Source organism: Aquarana catesbeiana, linkage group LG01 (genome assembly GCF_042186555.1).
Source record: "Aquarana catesbeiana isolate 2022-GZ linkage group LG01, ASM4218655v1, whole genome shotgun sequence".
In the NCBI taxonomy this organism is placed as follows: Eukaryota; Metazoa; Chordata; class Amphibia; order Anura; family Ranidae; genus Aquarana; species Aquarana catesbeiana.
This window is the reverse complement of record NC_133324.1, coordinates 499346323-499362623: the sequence shown is the minus strand read 5'-3', so window position 1 is coordinate 499362623 and position 16301 is coordinate 499346323. Positions and strand designations below refer to the sequence as shown.

The window sequence follows — 16301 nt, the reverse complement described above, 5'->3', positions numbered from 1 at the left end:
CCAGAGCTTCACAAGTTGCCACTGGAGTCCTCTTCCATTCCTCCATGACAACATCACAGAGCTGGTGGATGTTAGAGACCTTGCACTCCTCCACCTTCCATTTGAGGATGCCCCACAGATGCTCAATAGGGTTTAGGTCTGGAAACATGCTTGGCCAGTCCATCAAGTTTACCCTCAGCTTCTTTAGCAAGACAGTGGTCATCTTGGAGGTGTGTTTGGGGTCGTTATCATGCCCTGCGGCCCAGTCTCTGAAGGGAGGGGATCATGCTCTGCTTCAGTATGTCACAGTACATGTTGGCATTCATGAATCCCTCAATGAACTGTAGCTCCCCAGTGCCAGCAGCACTCATGCAGCCCCAGACCATGAAACTCCCACCACCATGTTTGACTGTAGGCAAGACACACTTGTCTTTGTACTCCTCACCTGGTTGCCGCCACATACACTTGACACCATCTGAACCAAATGAGTTTATCTTGGTCTCATCAGACCACACGACATGGTTCCAGTAATCCATGCCCTTAGTCTGCTTGTCTTCAGTAAACTGTTTGCAGGCTTTCTTTTGCATCATCTTTAGAAGCGGCTTCCTTCTGGGATGACAGCCATGCAGACCAATTTGATGCAGTGTGCGGCGTATGGTCTGAACACTGATAGGCTGACCCCCCACCCCTTCAACCTCTACAGCAATGTTGGCAGTACTCATATGTCTATTTCCCAAAGACAACCTCTGGATATGACACTGAGCGCATGCACTCGACTTCTTTGGTTGACCATGGCGAGGCCTATTCTGAGTGGAACCTTCCCTGTTAAACCGCTGTATGGTCTTGGCCACCGTGCTGCAGCTCAGTTTCAGGGTCTTGGCAATCTTCTTATAGCCTAGCCCTAGGCCATCTTTATGTAGAGCAACAATTCTTTTTTTCAGATCCTCAGAGAGTTCTTTGCCATGAGGTGCCATGTTGAACGTCCAGTGACCAGTATGAGAGAGTGAGAGCGATGACACCAAATTTAACACACCTGATCACCATTCACATCTGAGACCTTGTAACACTAATGAGTCACATGACACCGGGGAGGGAAATTGCTAACTGGGCCCAATTTGGACATTTTCACTTAGGGGTGTGCTCACTTTTGTTGCCAGCGGTTTAGACATTATTGGCTGTGTGTTGAGTTATTTTGAGGGGGCAGCAAATTTACACTGCTATACAAGCTGTACACTCACTACTTTACATTGTAGCAAAGTGTCATTTCTTCAGTGTTGTCACATGAAAAGATATAATAAAATATTTACAAAAATGTGAGAGGTGTACTCACTTTTGTGAGATACTGTAATTGTATACATATTTTGCATGAAGTCAAATTCATATATGCAGGTTTTATTGATTGGTAATGCAGCTGGTAGACTATTTATTTCTTGAAAAATTCAAAAATACATTTGGTTTATCTTGAGACTGGATTATTTGTTAAGCCTATTTTATGCAAAAAAGATAGGTTTCAAGCAAATTGTTATTTTCAGTCATCATAGTTCTAATTTATGTGACTTTTAGTTTAGCACCAAGCTGCGAGCAGTATAATTAATCATTGTCCTTTTAAAAGGGGAAACTTGAAACATGGCAAGGTTACATTGCTGTGTTTGACTGGTACATATACTTCTCAATTTGGTTTCAAAATAGCTTGTTCGTTCGTTTATTTTTTCTTCCACAGGATGATCCGTTTAAAAGTAAAACCCACCTTTTCAACAGCAGCAACAACCAAGACCTCTACTCTGACCCATTCCAGACCGAAGATCCCTTTACTTCAGACCCTTTCAAAGGGGCAGACCCTTTCAAGAGCAGTAAGTGTATCATAGTGTTCTGAAGAGTCATGGATTTTGCATTCTGAAAAAAAAACTTGATGGGTCAAATACACTGACACAATGCAATAATAACCTTTAATTCCTCAGATCCATTTGGCGATGATCCTTTCAAAGAAAGTGATCCTTTCCATGCTCACTCTACTGATGATCCTTTCCAGAAAACCAGCAAAAGTGATCCTTTTTCTGCTGATCCTTTCACAAAGAACAGTGTCCACTCCATGACTCTGCCACTAAAGGTGAGAAAAAGCCAAACAGATGGATTAAATAGCTTTTTAAAAATAATTTTTATATCTTGTGTAGACAGTGCATTTGTCATGTTAACCAGAATTCTGTCCATGGTAACCAACAGGTCTCACAGCAATTCCCACTTTTAGTAAGTAGAATGACTCTATTGATAAAATACAGGCCCCTCCATTGGTTAAGCATGAATTAAATGATTGAAACATAATCATTCACTAACTGGTATTTATTTCTTCCACAACAGTCTGATCCTTTTGAGAGCAGAGATCCTTTCTCCTCTTCAACACTGCCAAAGAAAGAATCAGGTGAGTAAGTTTTGAGTTAGAATTATGTCAACACGTTTAGCACTTTCGTTCTACTGATATTGTATCAGTATATTGTATGAAAGCTAACTAGGTTGTTGAAAAAGGTTTTAGGCAATAACGGTCGGTTTGTCAAATGCCAAGTATTATGATCTAGAGAACAAGGTTTTTCTCTTTACACATCGTAACATTCTAAACGTAAAAGTGCTGCGCTATTCATATAAATAACAAAATATTTGTGCAAAATTAAAGGGGTTGTAAAGGTAAATTTTTTTTTTTTTTAAAATAACAAACATGTTATACTTACCTTCACTGTGCAGCTCGTTCTGCACAGAGTGGCCCCGAACCTGGTCTTCTGGGGTCCCTCGGCGGCTGTTTCAGCTCCTCCCCGCAAGCATTAACCACCTTAATGCGAGCTCCCTCGCATGGTGGTTAGTGCTTGCGGGCGCGCTCCCGTGATACAGCCGGCGGCTATAGCCGCTCACTGTATCACTCGGCCCCGCCCCCCCAGCGCGCCGCGTCATTGGATGTGATTGACAGCAGCGCGAGCCAATGGCTGCGCTGCTTCCAATCCATCCACTGTAGCCAATCAGCGGCCAGGGTGAGCGGAGGAATAGATGTCGGGAACGAGAAGCTGACTTTCGAGGCATCAGGTAAGTAAAACAGGGGGGGCTGGGGGCGGCGGTATTGTCAGAAGTTTTTTCACCTTAATGCATAGAATGCATTAAGGTGAAAAAATTTTTACCTTTACAACCCCTTTAATCCAAGAACGTAAACATAAAATCAGCTGATAAATACATTTAAACATAAGGAAAAACCAATGCCATAATGCTTACGGGAACACAATGACCCATGGTAGATGGAATCGGTTTTGCTTCTTTCAATGCAAGAACGTGTAACAGGAGAGCAACATACAAAAAGAAGAAACCTCCATAGTGTAGTAAGTACTGTAAAAACGGCTGTATTAGAAGTTTAAAAAATGAACACTTGCGTTTTAAAAGAAATCGGTACTGCTCATCATTGTAAACAAAGGAATTCCCGGGATAGGTCTCTAGCAATGGGAATTTATTCTACAAATAATTCCCGCTACCTCTTTTTCTAACTTAAAGATTATCGCAACTTTACAATCTACATAAAACATATCGAACGCCTGAATGGCTGTATAAACACAGATACCCCACTCCATTTAAGATGTCTTAGAGATGAGGGGGATCTACTGCACATGTTTTGTTGCTGTTCCAAGCTTTTTTATTTTGTTATTGGCATGGTATAGTGGGTATAGTCGGCCTGGTGTTCGATTCCTAAATTTCCTTTACTACTGTTGTGTCTGGGTTTGGTTGGAGCTTCTGGAGGAGAACACCTTGCTGACTGTGGCCATAATTTGATTGATTGTTATTCATAGCCAGGAAACTAATAGCCATGAAGTGGTTTTTACCATCTTCTCCTATGGTAGGGTCTTGGATTAAGGAGTTTTTTTCCTCACTCCAATTAGTAAAAACTGATTTATCAGCAATGGAGTTGCCCACAAACTGTGGGGAGCCCGGTTGGATACACCAATTATAACACCTGTGGAACTAGTATTGGACAGACTTTTTTTTTACCTTAATGCCCCTACCCTGATGAAACATTACCAACCTGGTGATTTTGATGGGTATCTTTTGACTAGATCATAATTATTGTTTACTTGTGTCAGGGAGCAACGCTGTCACTACCTTGCTCCCCTGGTGTTGTATTCTGTATCTTATATTGCTTTATATGGTGATGATTAAATAAAGTACTCTGCTGCCCTCTCCCGTCTTGTTCACACTTTCCCCTTCTTTGTCTCCTACCACCTTTCTCTCCCCCTCCCTTCGTCTTCCCTTCATGCTTTTTTCCCTAGGCATATGACTTAATTTGGCAGAGAGAGACTATTTAGCATGATTGTTGTATTTTGTACTGTTTTATTTATTTTAATTATTCATACTTTACCATAATCTGTTATGCCTTAACTAAGTCTTTGTCTATTCAAATTGATAATGTTCTTGAATAAAAACTATCTGCAAAAAAAAAAAAAATCCTCGGTTCACCAGTCCATGTGTGTGATGACGTCAGCACGTTTCCCCTTTACATGTTTGATGGCTTAAAGTGGTTGTAAACTTTTCCATATTCCAAGTAAAGTGACTGGCCTCAGGTGATACTCAGCAATGAAACAAATCCTCCTACGTACCTGTTTATCTGCAGTCTTGTCTTCTACAAGGCTGTTTGAGAGTTCAGAAAAAAGAGGGTGGGGGGTGGAAAGCTGAAGTTACACCCTGCAGAGCTCGGTGAGGAGAGCTCTGAGTGTTAATTGTAGGGAAGGGACACCCCCCCCCCCCTTCACACAGCACACAGGAACAGAGCTGAGGCTGTCAATCAGCTGGAGCTCCCTTCCCTGTCACCTTTTTTCTCTTGGTGTCAGGAAAACTTGTCAACAGTGATTCATGCTGATAGCAGAGGAACGCGTAGCAGACAGAAATGACACTTATTGCTCTTAATTGAGACAGGTACACACTATAGAGGGATATGTTTTGTTCATATTTCATGTCTCAGGTTTAAAACCACTTTATTAGTAGTTGTTGATCCAAGAGTGCATGAAACTCTGTATTTTCTGTATGTTTAAAGTTTATGTTATCCCTAAGCTTATTATTGAAGATATGCGTATTTTATCCTATGATGTTAAACTGTTGCCTGTTTTATTTCTTAATTGTACTGTACAGGACACAGGCAGAATATTCCTACACCATGAGGATTATAGGCTTTGTACCTTTAGGTGACTGGAAATGGGCAAAGCTTTAGAGGACACTCCCCCCTGCCCTTCCTGGGCCCCCTCCACTATAGTTCTACTCGATTCTGAGAGTCCTCTGTTTTCTACTAGTGTGTGAAGGTGATGAACCCTTTCTCCTTCATGGAGAAAAGCACTCTTGGCTTAAAGTAGAATTATAGGCAAAACTTTTTTTTTTTTTCATTTTGGATAGAGCAAGGGTGGGTTATATTTCCTGTCAATTTTATTTTTGCCATCTGTGTCCCATTGGGGAGATTTCCCTTCACTTCTTGTCTCACAGCCAAAACAGAAAGGGCGAGGAAATACCTGCAAATTAAGGGAATCCCTTTGGGACCCCCAGGTCACCAGAACTAGTTTCCCCACTGGAAGATTTCTCCACTATTACTTTTCTGGGGACAACCCAAAATGTGGGATTTTATTTATTTTTTTACTTTCAATGATAATGGTAAACAGGACAATTGAAGAGGGTGAATCTCCTTAACGGGAACACAGACAGCAATAAAAACCCGGTGAGGTGTTCTGATCCCTCTCCACTCCATCCAAAACAAAAAAATGTTTTGCCTTTAGTTATACTTTGACTAGTTTATTGTGCTTTATTATTTTATCTTCTGATTCTTCAATGTTGCCTGTTTTATTTTTACTCTTTTGCATAACAATACCCGGTGATCCTGCCAGTCAATCTTCCTTGCTTTAGCAGTCTGAACACAAAGCATATTGCTGTTAGTGAGTATATGTGTGATAACTTTAGCATGCCAGGAATAGTTGTTGCACAGAAGTTGGTCTAATTCAGACTGTCTAATACAAACCAAATCTCCAGCAAAATAATTGTCACTTTGAATTGAAAACAACATTAATAAAAATAATAATAAAATAATAATATTGATAAAGTATGTCAGCTTGCTGGAAATTTTCTTTGTATGCAATCTATTTATGAAAATAGTGGAGTCATTCCAACCAGGACTCGGGAGCATGCTACCAAATCTCCTACAATCCCAGTGTACTAGGTCAGTGGCCGCCAACCTTTTGAATCTCACAGAACCACTAAACTCACAATTTTGAATCCCGCGGGCCACTAACATTGATTTTTACATGCCTTATATAGACAATGCTCTTGTTTTTGGCCCCCCCCCTCCCCTGGATAATACTGCTTATAAACACAATGCTCTGGCATTCAGACCTGCTTTTGAAGGATGAATCTGATTAGTGATGTAAAAGGCAGGCAAGTTAGGAAGCAGGCCCACTTACATGTGAGAAGCGCCATGAGATTTGGCCGCATTGAATTACTCAAAACTGGGATGAAAGCATACTCCAATCTATTCACTCTCATGAAAGGACTCATTCATTGCCCATTTGTGTCAGCACTGAGCCAAACAGCAGTGCTGTCACATAAGACAAAGGTGGGCGAGTGTCGTACATACCCAGAATCGCCAGCTATTTCTTTACTTCTGGTGGCTGAATGGTGGGAGAGTTAAGGATAGGTAAGTATGCACTTTTTGGGGAGGTGGGCATTAAAGTGAATCTCTTACATTACCATAAAATAGATTGAACGGACTTTACAGTATTCCCCACATACCATTAGCAGTCCACGTATTGGTTGGAATTGATCTTGGGCCTGATGTACTGGTAAATAAAATTAAAAAATACCACAAGGATCCTTTATTGAGTCTGATCGTTGATCTCAGTCATAGGATGATTTGTATCTTACAAAATGTATAGTTTCATAGTATATTAAAGTATAACTAAAGTCAATTTTTTTTTTACTGTTGGATAGAGGGGAGGTGGATTATAACATCTGTCAGTTTTTAATGCTGTCTGTGCCGCCATTAGGAAGATACACCCTCTCTATTTATTTGTACTTGTTTACCATTAGAGAAGGGCTCGGGCGTGTTCGGGATCCCACCTGCCCAATCCCTCCAGGAAGCCGACACGGCACACGGCTAATCACAGGCAGTGAGACGTTTTCCGATCTGTGCAGCTGCGGACAGGGAAATGTGCCTCTGCCTGTGATTAGCAGTGAGCAGTGTCGGCTTCCTGGCGGGCTCAGGCAAGTAGGATCCCGATCACGCCCGAGCCCATTCCTATTTACCATTATCTTTGAAAGTGAAATCCCAAATTTTGAGTTGTACCCAGAAAAGTAATAGAGGGGAAATCTTTCAATGGGAACACTAGTTCTGGTGACCAGGTGGGCCGCAAGGGATTCCCTTAATTTGCAGGGATTTCCTCTTCCTGTTTGGCTATGGGACAGGACATAAATTTAAATCTCCCTAATGGGACAACGATGGCAAAATTAACCCATACAGGGCTATAACCCTCCCTCACTCTATCCAAAATAAAAAAAATAAAACGTTTGCCTATGGTTCTACTTTACGTAAAGTTTAGAAATGTGCTTACTTTTCATTTGATGTTTTATAAATCTATTCCTTTGTGTTGGGTATTTGCCTCACCTCACTGTCAGCTTTATCCTTTCTAATCTAACTTTACCACCTGATCTATATTGGCGTATACGCCAAGGTGGAATTATTGTAATATCTTTATATCAGCACTTTAAACTTACTGCTTGTATTGTAGACCCATTTGGAACTCTGGACCCCTTTGGAAGCAGTGCATTCAATAGTAATGAAAGTTTTGCAGACTTTAGCCACATGTCCAAGGTAAGAAGACATTTTCTTATATAGAGTGCAAACTCTGGAGATACAGCTAAATACGTGTTGTTTTTCTTCTGGTAAAAAACACTTCTTGGGTTAAAAAAAATCAGCAGTACATCAAATAAAGTAACTCATATGAACCATAATGACATTTTGAGCTGTGACTAGTTCTTTCTCAAATGGCAGGATATACTTGCATTTAAATATATCTAATTTTTAGAGCTACCCTAAGGTTCACACAACTCAGTACAAATATCTGTCATGACACATTCTAAATTATTAACAAATCACACCAGCAAATGCTATGAAAAAACTACGAGCAAGCCCTGCATACTACTTGAATATAATTGCCATATACAATATATATATATATATATATTATATATATATTCAAATTTTACTAATTGGAAAGTGTCTCCAAGCTTGAACTATAGTACAGATATACACATTCTTTTTTGTTTGTTTATTAAAGGATTTGTAATTCTAGCCAGCAGCAGAACCTAATGCACTCTTTACAACCAGACAGGTGACATACTCTTTTTCTGGTTCTGTGATTCAGCTTCCTGGTTTTGCTTTCTGACATCTTATATCACCTGTTTGCCTCAGCCTTATTATTGAACAATGACTCTGCACCTCTCTCCAATGAGCAGGCAGCTGACAGGAGATATCAGAGTGGGGTAATCATTCTTGCTATAAAAGGTGCATGCATTGCAAAAATGCCTGTCCATAATTAAAGAATTATTGAGCAGGTAAAACAAAAAATGTACTGTATATGCATTTGAACTGTATTTTCAGCGGTTTGTCCAGAATTCCTCTTTAACCAGTTCCGGACAATCCACCGCACATATATTGCAGCAGGACAGGCCAGCTGCGTGAAACAATGTACCTGGTCTGGCGCGCGCTGCCGGCGTCCCGCTCCCAATGTGATTGGACACAGTGGGAGCCAATCAGCGGGCCCGGCGGCCATGATCACTCTGGAGAATGACAGAACAGCGGTCTGCTGATGTAAACAAAGCAGATTCTCCTGGAACAGAGAGATCTGTGCTTCCTGCTAATCAGGAACAGATCTCTCTGTTCCTGCAGTGAGCCCATCCCCCACGCAGTAAGCACATGTTAGGGAACACATTTAACCCCTTGATTGCCCCTGATGTTAACCCCTTCCCTGCCAGTGTCATTTTATACAGTGTCAGTGCATTTTTTTTTAGCACTGATTACTGTATTGGTTGCAATGGTCCCCAAAAACTGTCACTTAGTGTCCAATTTGTCCGCCGCAATGTTGCAGTCCCACTAAAAATCACTGATCGCCGCCATTACTAGTAAAAAAATAAAGAAAGTCCCGAAATCCATCCCAAAGTTTGTAGACACTATAAATTTCGCGCAAACCAATCAATATACGCTAATTGGGATTTTTAACAAATATGTAGCAGAATACACATTGGCCTCAATTGATGAAGAAATTTGTTTTTTTTTTTATTTTATTAGGTTGCTTTATAGCAGAAGGTAAAAAAAAATATATATTTTTTTTAAATTGTTGCTTTTTTGTTTATAATGCAAAAAATAAAAACCGCAGATGTGATCAAATACCACCAAAAGAAAGCTCTTTTTGTGGGAAAAAAAAAAAAAAGGACCTCAATTTGGTTTGGGTACAGCGTCGCACGCCTGCGCAGTTGTCCGTTAAAATAACGCAGTGCTGTATCACAAAAATGGTCTGGTCATTAAGAGGGTAAAACCTTCTGGGGCTGAAGTGGTTAAAAGGGTTAGTGGACTGTCAGCCTTTGCAGGACCTTTTTGACTCCTTTTTGTTCAGCACTAGGTGTCACCATTACCACACTAGGTTTTCCACAGTCTGTTCATTCTGAAACTTTAAGCTCTCTAGTATCTCTCTCACCACTTCAAAGTTGCAGTTGTAAGGTGTAATAAACAAGGCAAATGTGGTTTTATCTATGACATTCTAGCTTGTTTTCAGAGCAATATATATACATTCTTAGTTTGTCTTTAACCTACATTTTTGTTCTAATGAAATCAAATTAGGTTTTGAAAAATAAGGACCCACTAATGTTGTCTAAGCAGAAAAATGTGTACTAAGCCACTGTTCTTTAGATATGTAAAGGGGTCTACACCTTTATTTCTTTATGTGGCTTTAATCATATTGAAATGTTTGTGGAGCATTGTTTTAAAGTGTATGTCTGGATAAAATAAAAACGTTTTCATTGCATCTGTGCAATACATGCACTCTTCATGCTTTCTTTTTTTATATATCTGCAAGTAAAGAGAATTGCCTGTTGATTCTGCCATAAATCTAGTAAGCTCCTAACTTCCTGTAGTGGGTTAATAACACTGCCTCTGATGTACTGAAGTCCAAGCAGGTTTTGCCCTACCCGAGTTCTCCCCTGTTGGACTGCATATTACCTCATGCCTCATCCCCATAACATAAGAGGAAGATGTTCTGTAGTCTAGCATGGGATAACAATCAACATGGCTCATAGCACTGCTTGAGATTTGAGTGCAGCAAAGATAGCATTGTCTACTTACTACGGGAAATTAGGAGTTTGCTGGATTTCTGACAGGTTTAATAGGCATTTCTCTTTTGTCCATTGTAGGACACAGTTGTGCTTTAAAGCTGAACTCCAGGTTTTGATACACTTTACATAGTTTGTTTGGGCCAGCTTGGCCCAAACCAAGTATGTTCCTCACTAACATGTGAGACAGCTGGATGTGTGGTATAAACTGTATGTAGCTGAGGCACAGTAGGGTCTATCTGATGGGCGCTCAGCCATTCAGAGAAAGCAATGTATTCTAGCAATGAATACAAAGCTTCCTCTGAGAGGTTGTGATATCATCAGCCTGTGCCTCTGACTCAGCCAGTCAGAGGAAGCTTTGTATTTATTGCTAGAATACATTGCTTTCTCTGAATGGCTGAGCGCCAATTGGATAGACTCTACTGTCTTCTGGGTATGAGACAGGAAGTCTCGAACCCAGAACCTCAGCTAAAATCAGTTTATACTGCACATCCAGTGGCATCACATGTTAGCGAGGGACATTGTTCATTTGGGCAAGCTTGGCCCAAACAAACGATGTAAATGTATCAAAAGCTGGAGTTGAGCTTTAAAGAATCAGGTATATCGCCACCTTCTGTAGTAGCTGCAGGTGGCCAAAATCCCCTCCTTAGCTGTGGACAACTCCGTTATCAGTTTAGCGACTAAGAGGTCATTAGAATGAGCTGGAAATCTAGGTTCCCTTCATTGTGTTTACAAACAAGTTGCTAACTGGGTGACAGGCTGCATAATATAGATCCTACTGGTCCCCCAATTGCAGACATTGAGCGCATGTATTTCCTTATTGTGTGCAGGTTCGGCTGTGATCGCCCAGTTTCCTTATAGGCAGTCTGTGGGGTTTTTGCTCTAGTGTGTCAAGCATGACTGGCTAGCCTGATGGTCTGTCCCTCCTGGAGAAGTATTGAAAGCTGATGCTGAATGTTTCTGTCCTGAATAGTTCAGCAGGAAGAGGTGGTAGTACAGCACGAGCACCGCCATGATGCTCTTTGTGATTCCTGTAGCAAATCTGAGCCTAGCCCTTAGTGTTTTTTTTTTTTTTTTTCTAGAAAATTCACCAGGATATCTAAATCCCAAAAGCCTTTAACATTTGCAGGGGGCAAATGTTTTGGCAGCCCAAGTCTGAGAAGCCCCCCTCCCCTCATACAGTTTTACCCCCTACCTGTCCAGCTGGAGGTAGTGGGTTTGACTTCTGTTTGCAGGCTTTTGACTAGTCCATGTGTAAGACAAATGGATTTGAAAATTGGTAGCCTTGGGTTAAAAAAATTGAATTTCATAAGCCCTTTATTTCCACATGGGGCAAGTGTCCCTGGCAGCCTAAGTCTGTAGAGCAGGCCCTTTCTCATCATGAAGTTTTCCCCCCAGCTCTTCAGTACAAGGTGGGGGGAAAACATACACCTCACACCCCACCTGGCCTTCACAGAAGTTTTTCACCCATCCAGCTTGCATATGTCTCCTCAGAGGTTATCAGTCTTACTCCTAGCTGAAGAGGTGGTGGTCCCAGTTCCTACCACAGAGGTTCAGTGACTTTACTCAAATCTCTTAATGGCACCCAAGGAGAGTGAAAACTGTCAAACTCCAAAACTTTGATAGAGTTGATTTGTGCAGTGGTGGCCTCCTGGCATCGAGAGATTTTCTGGCCTCCATAGACATTAAAATGATGATGATGTGATTTTTTTTTTTTTTTTTTCAGGAATCCAGTACTAATAGCATAACTTACATGTGTTTCTTTGTTTTTTATGTTTTTTTTTTTTTTTTTTTTTTTTTTTTAAATCCTCCTCTATTACTTTTAAAAGCTGTCCCCTGGCTGTACTGCCATATTATGTTCGTGCCGCTGGGATCTATGGAATTCAGGCCGTCTCCGCTATGTGCATGCTCTCACTTGGAGATAAAACTAGATACTGTACATACCAGAGGTAGAAAACTGGCCGGTGGACCATCTCAGCCAAAAAACTCTTGATGAAAAAAGAAAAAATGGGCCCTGTACCAGAGGTCCAACAAATCTGCCAGTGATGGGGGAAAACCAGATATTGCATCTTCTGGTGTTTCATCTCAGTTCAGAAGTGGTCAGGTTTGCACAAAGGGCAAGGGACCCTTGAACAGGCATGAGAGACTCATTGTGGTAGCTCCTTCCGGTCACTACACTCTGGTTTATGCTTACCCACCAGTAAGATTGTTGTAGCGACTATTATGGTGGATAGAAGTCAAGGGGATTCTGGCGATCCTGTTGGCTCCAGATTTTCCCTGCAGGTCATTGTATGTGGATCTAGTTTACCTGGTTTTGAACGCTTATTGGAATCTACCACTGTGAGAGGACTCGCTGTTTCAAGTGCCCGTTTACCAGTCATTGACATTAATGTCTTGGCTAGAGGCAGAGGGTTATCAAATGCAGTCATCTGTGCCTTGCTTAAGGCAAAGTCTCATAAAATTTACCATTGTACATAGAGGAGGTACCATCAAACGTGGAGAACTCTTGCGAACCTCTAGGGGTATGCTCCATTCTTTCTTGGTTGCTCCTCTCCTAGCCTTTCTCTAGTGCATAGTGGAGCAGCGGCTAGCGTTCAACACAATTAAGGATCAGGTGTCATCATTGGCTGTATTCCAGTGTCCAATGCCATTGCTGCTACTTGTCTGAACCGCTATTCAAGTTGTGCATGTTGCTCATTCAGTCAGATCCTGTGCTGTCTAAGGCTAGAGGTCTAACAGGGCACCCCTTCTCTCTACATGGCCATCCGACAAGGCAGCTATCAAGGTGATTTCAATTTTTAAACACTTGCCTGGAATATTTTAGCTGACAAGCTCCCTCCCCCTGCATTGCTCGTTAGGTGCTTGTATTGGGCTTCTTAACATACACGAACTCTGCAGGCTCCATTGACTTTTGGATAACTATTTGGATGCCTTTCATAATTATTCACTTATTACACATGCCTCAGCACATGTGCTCTACAATTTGCACCTATCCATCATAGAAAATAAGTTCACATCCACTGTAGAGAACTTCTTATTCTTTTGTGCCTTCTATGGTATGTGCTTACATGGATTGTATTTATGTGCAACATCTGGTTGCCGTGTTGATATGCTTTATTCATTTCATTGCAATTTGTTTTTTGCCAGCTTACCGCTCTAGGTTACATGATTTATGCTGATTCTATTGAGTAGCAGTTTGGGGGTAACAATGTTTTCACACAGATTTTGTTAGACTAACTCTCATTTTGTCATTCCTAGTCATCTCTGTAAAAGGGAACCAACTTTTTTTTCCCCCACTATTTCTCTGTGGTTTCATTTTTCAGATCATTTTTAAAGCTTTTGGTTTTAAAGTGTCTCCAAAGGTAAAACTTTATTTTAATTTTGGATAGAGTAAAGCAGGCCACACATTATACAGTGTTCTTTCCTTCAACCATAGGTTAAAGGAAAGAAAATTGCTTGTTTTAACACAGTTAGTGCTATTGTGTTCTGCCAGCAGGGAGCCTTCAGGCCTGTCAGGGATCCAGCGCTGTGCCCAGCCACGGTCTTCTCTCCTCTCTCTTCCTCTCCTCACAGGCACTTGGGCAGTCCATCAAATGACGTGAGGAGGGATCAGGGACGGGGCTGAGCCGTGCTGTGTTTGTCTACGGACACAGGCAGCGTGGCTTGGGACCAAGCCTGCAGGTGTACCCCCCCCCCCATAGCAACCCGCTTGCTATGGGGGCACACCGAGAGGAGGAGGATCCTGGAGCACTGGCGGGGGACCGCAGAAGCCGAGGTTTGGGGCTGCTTTGTGCAAACCATTGCACAGAGCAGGCAAGTATAATATGTTTGTTATTTAAATACAACAAAAAAAATCTAGACATTACACTCACTTTAAGGGAAGATTATAGCCGCTCTTTTTTTTTTTTTTTTTTTATTGCCTTCTGTGTCTCTTTGCAGAGATTTCCATTCACTTCCTGTCCTGTTCAAACAGGAAGTGAGAGGGAATCCTGGGGTGTCACCTGAACAAGTTTCCCTATTGGAAGATATTCCCTCTATCCCTGTTCTAATGTCAACCCCAGAATTTGGTATTTTCTGTTACTTTTAGGGCCAGTTCACACCGCATGCAGTCCAGTGCATTTTTTTTCTGCATCAAAAACGCATAGAAAGTAGGTTATATCATTTTCAATGGCATAGTTCACACCAGTGCTTGTAGTTCCAGTGCATTCTAGTTGCAGAAAAAAAGTAGAACATGCTGCATTTTACCTGCACTGGACTGTACTGGAACACTGTAAAAAGCATCAAAAACTCAAGGAAACGCACCTAAACGCACCAAAAACACACTGGAACACCCATGTTCTTATTTAAAGTTAAGGAAAAAAAGGGGAGGGGATGCACGGAACTGCATCAAAAACACGCATGCAAAAAAGCATTTGGAGCGCATCCGGACTGCGTTTTTCTGTGTTGTGAACTGGCCCTAACTTTAGGTGATAACTGTAAACAGTACAAATAGAGAGGGTGAATCTTCCGAATGGGGCGCAGGCAGCAATAATGCCTGACGGGTTGTAATCCGTCTAAATTCTATCCAATTACATTCTCCATATAATACATGACATTCCTCATATCTGTAGGCGCAAACATATTGCACCAGTTGTGCAGATGTACTAATCTATAGGATATGCGGATTGGCTCAGTCTACTGTTTTTAGAATATTGCAGTAGTGCCCTACCAGATAACCTGGCCACGTTTGGATTCACACCTTCCTGGCTTTACATCAACTGTTCGGGTCCCTCCTCCTCCCGCCGCCGGGCAAGTAGGAGAGTGCAGCGCATGCGCAGTAGGGACCCGGCGTGAAGCCGTAATGCTTCACTACCAGGTTCCCTTACCCGCAATGGTGGCGACAGCAGCACCCGACAGCTGATGGAAACATCAGCTGCGGTGCAGAAATCGTGGGACTCCTGGACAGGTAAGTGTCCTATTATTAAAAGTCAGCAGCTGCAGTATGTGTAGCTACTGGCTTTTAATTTTTGCAGGGGTGGGCGGACCTCCTCTTTAATGTTCAGTGCTAAAAGATGAAGATAGATTGGTTAAACACAAGGAAAAGTGGAGTATAGGCGAGGTGGCAAAGATCTATCATGGTCCCTTTTTTTTTTTTTTTTTTTTTAAATAAGGCTTTATGCACATGGATGTATTTGTTTGTGCAATCTAAAGATGCTACATATTTCTGATACCCAAGGTGTATCCATCACATAAGCGGGTGTGGGGGGTAGTCGCATTCTTTGCTTTTCAAGGACAAAAAAAAAAAGTAATTTAAACACGTTGCCTCCGAAAGATGTAGGTCCACTCACGGAAGACCAATGGGAGGAAGTCCTGCAATCAATCAATATATGCTCTCTCAACGTGGCTCAAAAGATCTCCCAATTATATATAGTACTTAGAGTACACTACACCCCACTTAGATTACTGTATATAAAATGGGTAGGCAGCCAGATTCTCTATGTAGCAGATGCGGTCGACATCAAGGCGATCTCATTCACTTACTCTGGAGATGCCCAAAACTCCATAAGTACTGGGGTGAGGTGCTTGGGACGCTTAACCAAGTGTTCCGGACTACCGTCCCCTTAGATCCAATTCACTGCATACTAGGGGTCCTGGAGGAAGTTGTCCCGGAGGAGGTGACTAAAATAGCACACTCTAGGGCATTGTTCCAGGCACGCAAACTTATTCTGATTGGCTGGAAGTAGGTTTCCTCACCCTCAGTGGCCTCCTGGATAGCACATATGGGAAATACCTTGGTTAAGGAAAAATATATTTATCAACATAGGGGTAGCCCTGGCAGATTCGAAAAAATTTAGGCACCTTGGTTGGATACCCCTGGACTAAGTCCCAGGGAATTGGTACTGCCCAGATTGTTGCAATGCCCTGCGGGAGGACCATAAAGGTTTATTGATGGATAAAAGTCAGAT

The 16301-nt window shown here is 41.7% G+C and overlaps 1 protein-coding gene across 4 annotated transcripts in view; it reads left to right on the top strand.

Annotated features, from left to right (window-relative positions):
* The window catches only part of EPS15L1 (epidermal growth factor receptor pathway substrate 15 like 1), a 327178-nt gene that overhangs the window by 194374 nt on the left and 116503 nt on the right, over positions 1-16301 (top strand). For all 4 annotated transcript variants that reach the window (XM_073592681.1, XM_073592671.1, XM_073592690.1 and 1 more), the window contains 4 exons: positions 1700-1829; positions 1938-2086; positions 2335-2395; positions 7761-7843. In XM_073592681.1, coding sequence (XP_073448782.1) covers positions 1700-1829; positions 1938-2086; positions 2335-2395; positions 7761-7843 — 423 coding nt within the window. The remainder of the gene's footprint in view (positions 1-1699; positions 1830-1937; positions 2087-2334; positions 2396-7760; positions 7844-16301) is intronic.